At 50.6% G+C, this 7,500-nt stretch overlaps 1 protein-coding gene across 1 annotated transcript in view; it reads right to left on the bottom strand.

Annotated features, from left to right (window-relative positions):
* Positions 1–7,500, bottom strand: part of LOC143099415 (neural cell adhesion molecule 1-like) — a 56,060-nt gene that overhangs the window by 16,062 nt on the left and 32,498 nt on the right. The window contains exons 6-7 of the mRNA XM_076262410.1: positions 5,302–5,426; positions 3,019–3,199 (exon numbers count right to left, since the gene is read on the bottom strand). Of these exons, the coding sequence (XP_076118525.1) occupies positions 3,019–3,199; positions 5,302–5,426 (306 nt within the window). The remainder of the gene's footprint in view (positions 1–3,018; positions 3,200–5,301; positions 5,427–7,500) is intronic.

Raw genomic sequence — 7,500 nt, forward strand, 5'->3', positions numbered from 1 at the left:
GACACACGCTACGGGCGACAGTATACTGGGGTCAGAGAGCAGACACACGCTACGGGCGACAGTATACTGGGTTCGGAGGGCAGACAGAGCAGAGTCCCCTTAGAGATGCTTTCATCACCACACCTGTTGTTACACTGAACAGGCCAAAACCAATCAGAGCAGCACGCTGTATTTGAGCTGAAATCCTTTTTAGCACCTGACACAGAATCTGGCAAGGGCATATATAGATAGATATGTAGATATATCTTCATACGGCAAGGGCATATATAGATAGATATATAGATAGATATGTAGATATATCTTCAAAACAAAAACAAATGCTGGCAAAGAGATGTCACTAGTACCCATAATCTCTGGTGGCGTGCTGCACATTGACCCAATATGAATTTTGTTGTCTGAAAGTGAACACATATCTCTTTCCACAGCATCATATTCCAGCTGTCGCATGCTTAGGTCAGTATACTGTCCCCTTACTCCTGTAAGAAGCAACTCCATGCAAGACAAGGGGGATTGGGGTGAGGTGGGGGGGGGGGGGGGGGGTGCGTCCACTCAGAACCAAAGGCTGCTGGAGAGGAGAAGAGAGGAGAAGAAAGGAGTGGAGAGGAGAGGAGAGGGGAGGAAAGGAGAGGAGAGGAGAGGAAAGGGGAGGGGAGGAGAAGAGAGGAGAGGAGAGGAGAGGAGAGGGGAGGGGAGGAGAAGAGAGGAGAGGGCAGGAGAGGAGAGTGTGGGAGGAGAAGACAGAAGTGGTGAGGAGAGGAGAATAAAAGAGAGGGGGAGAGAGGAGAGGAGAGGAGAAGCAGCCTGAAACATCAACCATCTGAGAACACAACGCTGCCAGCTCAGCTACAGTTCACCCACCAGTAACCAGTGACCTCAGCAACTGCAGACCAGTGACACTTAGCCACCAGTGACCAGTCACCTAAACCATCAGAGACCAGTAGCTTTAGTGATCAGTGACCAGTCACCTAAACCATCAGAGACCCGTAGCTTTAGTGATCAGTGACCAGTCACCTCAACCATCAGAGACCAGTAGCTTTAGTGATCAGTGACCAGTCACCTAAACCACCAGAGACCAGTGGCTAACCCTACTGATCAGGGACCTTAGCTACCAGTGACCAGTTTTAAGTGGCTTATTTCAAGAGACCACTGTCAAGGCAAAAGTGTCTAAAGGCCAGTTTCTAGTGGCCCATTTCAATGATGAGTTTTAAAAAACCCAATGATTAGACACTAGTTTCCAAGAAACAAAGTTTCCAAGAAAGTATTGACCGGATGCCTCAAAGCGATGTCCACGCTGCGGACATTACTGTTCTACTCCGCACTCTGATGAGCGGCCAGCCTGTGCTGTGTTCTACTCCGCACTCAAATGATGAGCCTGTGCACTGTTCTACTCCGCACTCAAATGATGAGCCTGTGCACTGTTCTACTCCGCACTCAAATGATGAGCCTGTGCACTGTTCTACTCCGCACTCAAATGATGAGCCTGTGCTGTGTTCTACTCCGCACTCAAATGATGAGCGGCCAGCCTGCGCACTGTTCTACTACGCACTCAAATGATGAGCGGCCAGCCTGTGCTGTGTTCTACTCCGCACTCAAATGATGAGCGGCCAGCCTGTGCTGTGTGGAATATGGAAATCAGGCGCACAGTTGTGCTGCAGCCGTGGGGGGGGAAATCATGGAGAATAGGTCCTATTGATTTAGTCCTGCTTCTCCTCCTGAGCACACACACACACACACACACACACATACACACACACACACACACACACACACACATCTTGTTTTCGCCCATCCCAGGCATAAATTAGTCACACTCCACTCCGCTGTTTTCACCGTATTTCAGAAATAATGACGTCTAAACTGAGAGTAAACACCGGCTGACAAAACAAACATAAACACACACTTTGAGGAATATGCAATAGTCCGATTTCTCTCCCGTGGTTCCTGGGTGAATACAGATGCTGCACGGGCTATCAGTGTTCTACCACCTCAGACACACACACACACACACACACACTGGCTCTGGTCTGTTGTGAGATGCAGTGTGTGTGAGGCTGGGTGTGTGTATTTCTGTGTGTGTGTGTATGTGTCTGTGTGTGTCTGTGTGTGTGTGTGTGTGTGTCTGTGTGTGTGTGTGTCTGTGTGTGTGTGTGTGTGTGCGTGACGTGATGTGTGTGTGTGTCACGTGGTTCTGATGTGGCGTGGCGTGAGTGTGTGAGGTCGATCTGATGGAGTTCACTGTGTGATGAGGCGTAGAGGTGGGAGAGTGTGGCGTCAGAGTGTCATGTTGTTCTGATGAGGTCACAGGGAGGTCAGGGAGACGCTGATGAGGGACTGACCCCTATGGTCCTCACACACACACACACACACGCACACACACACACACACACACACTCAATCTGCCACTCCCCCCCCCCTCATATTAGAGTGGGGTGGTAAGGGGGAACCACCAGGAGAACAGCCGAGGTGCTGGTCTTAATCAGAGGTCCCTAGAGCTTCGCCTGTTCTTCTCTCATTTAATCCCCCACACACACACACACACACACACACACCTGTGTCCTCGGAGCTTTCGCTCACACTGCCCTGAGCCCTTTGTTCAGGCGAGGAGGCGAAGCGTCGCTAGCAGCATCTGGAGGTCTAAACTATCCCATAAGCCAATCTGAGAAGCCATCATCTAGGTAGAGGCGAAGCCTGGAGCTTGCCGCATTCGCCGGGAGGTCTAAGCTATCCCATAATCCACCCTGAGAACCAAGTCCGTACCCCTTGGTGAAAGGGTGGGTTAGAGCCGGCAGCGTTCACCGGGAGGTCTAAATTATCCCATAATCCCACCCTGAGGCCCTGCTGATCAGACAGTCCAATCCCAGTAAAGCCCTGGATTCTGATTGGGTGGCTGGCTGGCAGGAAGAAGTTGCAGGAAGGTCACAAGTGAAACGTAAAGGTCGTAACGTCACTGCGCTGAGCTGAGCTGGCGGCGTGGGGTCAGGGGTCAGAGGTCGGAGGTGAGAGGTGACGGGGGTTTACCTGGGATGGCGGTGGGCTCCGGGGAGGTGCGGATGGACAGCACACTGGGCTGGGACTTGCCCTGCTGGTTCTCGGCCACCACGTGCACCTCGTAGTCCTTGTTCCAGTCCAGGCCGTTCAGGAGCACGTAGTCACTGCTGGCAGGCATACGGATCTCAGGGCGCCAGTCATTACTCTGCTTCTGGAACACACACACACACACACACACACACACACACAGCGTCAGGACACAGAGGATACACACACACACACACACACACACACACACACACACACACACACACACACACACACACACACAGCGTCAGGACACAGAGGATACACACACTCACACACATACACACACACACACACACAGCGTCAGGACACAGAGGATACACACACACACACACACACACACACACACACACACACACACACACACACACACACACACACACACAGCGTCAGGACACAGAGGATACACACACTCACACACACACACACACACACACACACACACACACACACACACACACACACACACACACACAGCGTCAGGACACAGAGGATACACACACTCACACACACACACACACACACACACACAGCGTCAGGACACAGAGGATACACACACACACACACACACACACACACACACACACACACACACACACACACACACACACACACACACAGTGTCAGGACACAGAGGATACACACACACACACACACACACACACACACACACACACAGCGTCAAGACACAGAGGATACACACACACACACACACACACACACACACACACACACACACACACACACACACACACACACACACACACACAGTGTCAGGACACAGAGGATACACACACACACACACACACACACACACACACACACACACACACACACAGTGTCAGGACACAGAGGATACACACACACACACACACACACACACACACACACACACACACACACACACACAGCTTCAGGACACAGAGGATACACAGAGGATACACACACACACACAGTGTCAGGACACAGAGGATACACACACACACACACACACACACACACACACACACACAGCTTCAGGACACAGAGGATACACACACACACACACACACACACACACACACACACACACACACACATGCCGTCAGAACACACAGACACACAGTTAAGAGACAGTGAGAGAGAGTGAGACACAGACAGGTACTGTATGTGGGGGACACAAGAACAGACAGACAGACACATGGACAGAGAGACAGGATTAGGATTACACACAGAGGCAGACAGACAGACACATGGACAGAGAGACAGGATTAGGATTACACACAGAGGCAGACAGACAGGATTAGGATTACACACAGAGGCAGACAGACAGGATTAGGATTACACACAGAGGCAGACAGACAGGATTAGGATTACACACAGAGGCAGACAGACAGACACATGGACAGAGAGACAGGATTAGGATTACACACAGAGGCAGACAGACAGACACATGGACAGAGAGACAGGATTAGGATTACACACAGAGGCAGACAGACAGACACATGGACAGAGAGACAGGATTAGGATTACACACAGAGGCAGACAGACAGGATTAGGATTACACACAGAGGCAGACAGACAGGAGATGCCCACAGCGATCAGAGCCAGACAGCGATCAGAGCCAGAGAGGCACAGATGGATAATCATTCACCCCCAACAGATGGAGTGGAGAGCAGAGGCCAGGCAGACTAATGGACTCAGACACACAGCAGTCAGGAGACAATAGACCAGAGAACGCTTGTCTGTCACAGGCACAGTGAGCGAGACAGACAGACAGACAGCACTGCAGCAGATCCAGGAGAGATAGACAGCCTCACTTACAGCAGTGAGACAGACAGACAGACAGCACTGCAGCAGATCCAGGAGAGATAGACAGCCTCACTTACAGCAGTGAGACAGACAGACAGACAGCACTGCAGCAGATCCAGGAGAGATAGACAGCCTCACTTACAGCAGTGAGACAGACAGACAGACAGCACTGCAGCAGATCCAGGAGAGATAGACAGCCTTACTTACAGCAGTGAGACAGACAGACAGACAGTCAGACACAGACAGGCAAACAGACAGACAGACAGACAGACAGACAGACATGGTGTGATGCCTGGTGGCATACTCACAACTTTGTAGTGTGTTACCTGAGCATACTCACAGCTTTGTAGTGTGTTACCAAGGTAGTGCAAATACAAGGGGACATGATGACAGGTGAGTAGTGTTACCTGGTCGGGACAGGTGAAGTATACTCACAATTTTGTAGTGCACAAGGTAGTGCATGATGGGAGATCCCCCATCGTCCTGCTTCATCCAGGAGACCTTCAGAGAGTTGCCTTTGGTCTGCAGCTTACCCTCCAGCTTGGGGGGGTTGGGTTCCCCTGGGGGTGGGGGCAGAGAGGACCTGTTAGAGAGCAGGGCCACTGCAGTGCACTCTCACCACTGTCCTGCAGGGGGAGCTCTTCCAGCTGTGAGTCCCTCTCTCCTCTCTCTTGACTGACACTAAGCACAACCTCAGAGCTACTGTATCCTACCTGACCTCTGACCTTGGGGATACTGTGCCTGTCTGACCTTTGAACACTGAGCTTCCATGACAATTTCACCTTTGACCTCAGGGTTACTGTGCCTATCTGACTTTTAAACTCTCTCTCTCTGTCAATGACTGGACACTAAAACTGCAGACCTCTGTTCAGAAAGCTAACTGCATTGCTCTCTCGTGTGCGCGCGCGTGCTTGCTTGCGTGCGTGCGTGCGTGCGTGCGTGCGTGCGTGCGTGCGTGCGTGCGTGCGTGCGTGCGTGCGTGCGTGTGTGTGTGTGTGTGTGTGTGTGTGTGATTGTGCTGTTCATCTAAAAACCCTGCTGCTCTACAGTGCTGTGACAGAGTGACTGCACCACGCTGCTATCTAGCTCCATCAGTGCAGTGCTCCATCAGTGTCTTAGTGAAGCCTCCATATTAGTGTTCAATATACGCTTCCTGGAGAATATGCCCTGCTGTGTGACTAACTTTATGACTGTGTGAGTGTGACTAACTTTATGACTGTGTGAGTATGACTGTGTGAATGTGACTGTGTGAGTGCGACTGTGTGAGTGAGTGTGACTGTGACTGATGCTAATCTTTCATTGTGCCGCAAGATAGCACTTGATGACTTGCAGCTGATACCAAGAGGAATGTGAATTCCATCTGGGTTGATCTCGGTGTTGTACTTCATCATCGCATGTGTGTGTGTGTGTGTGTGAATTCCATCTGGGTTGATCTCGGCGCTGTACTTCATCATTATGTGTGTGTGCCACAGACAGTTTTATCTGCCGGCCGGGAGCGACACTGCCGTTGTGGAGGACTGAGATATGTGAGGGCTTCTCCACAATCTGGTCAAGCTCCACGCAACTATGGCAGAAACCAGAGCCCGAGTGGACCAGCGCCATGCGCCGTGTGTGTGTGTGTGTGTGTGTGTGTGTGTGTTTGTGTGTGTGAGGAGATTGAGATTCTGTGGAAATGAGAGGAATTAACTCATTCCCCTGCTGTGATTAAATAGCAGGGAGTTAGCATGAGGACTCTCTCAGTGTGTGCGTGAGTGTGAGTGTGTTTGTGTGTGTGTGTGTGTGTATGTGTGTGTGTGTGTGTGTGTGTGTGTGTGTGTATGAGAGAGTGAGTGTTTGTGTGTGTGTGTGTGTGCATGAGTGCACGTCTAATTTGGTTTGTGTTTTCCTGTGTGTACAGGTCAGTATGTGTGTAAGTCATTTTATTTTTTGTATGTGCCTTCCTGTGTGTGTTTATGTGTCTAAAAGTGCGTGTGTGTGTGTGTGTGTGTGTGTGTGTGTGTGTGTGTGTGTGTGTAAGGGAGACACACTGAGCGTGTGTGTGTGTGTGTGTGTGTGTGTGTGTGTGTGTGTGTGTGAGGGAGACATAGTGAGCAATCTCAGTGGATGCTCGTTATCTGTCCGCTCCCACCTCTTAACGAGGTCCTCGCCTCCAATTAGCCTGACTTGAGATGTGTCTCCTTAGCATGTCACAACACAGCATGGGCACAGTGTGTGAGTATGTGTGTGTGTGTGTGTGTGTGTGTGTGTGTGTGTGTGCGTGCGTGCACCTATTTATCTGAGCCTGTGTGTATGTGTGTGTGTCTGCAGGCATGTTTGTGTATGCATAAATGTGTTTGTGTGTGTGTGTGTGTGTGTGTGTGTGTGTGTGTGTGTGTGTGTAAATGTATGTGTGTGTGTGTGTATGTGTACGTGTGAATGTGTGTGCATGTGTTTGTTTGTGTGTGTGCCTACATGCGTGTGTTGCTCCCAACATAATGAGCTCTAGTGCATTAGTGAGTGTGACGATGACGATTTGGAAGCAGTCTATTTTTACCATATCGTGCTGACAGACACAGGAAACAACACTCTCTTCAACACAGGAGAAACGGCTTCAGTGATTTCACATAAATTATACATGACTCCTGTCTTCACTCG

This window comes from Alosa pseudoharengus, unplaced genomic scaffold (genome assembly GCF_046254945.1).
Source record: "Alosa pseudoharengus isolate Yale_2024_CS ecotype anadromous, Long Island Sound unplaced genomic scaffold, YU_APseudo_1.1 YU_APseudo_1.1_scf_28, whole genome shotgun sequence".
Taxonomy (NCBI): domain Eukaryota; kingdom Metazoa; phylum Chordata; class Actinopteri; order Clupeiformes; family Clupeidae; genus Alosa; species Alosa pseudoharengus.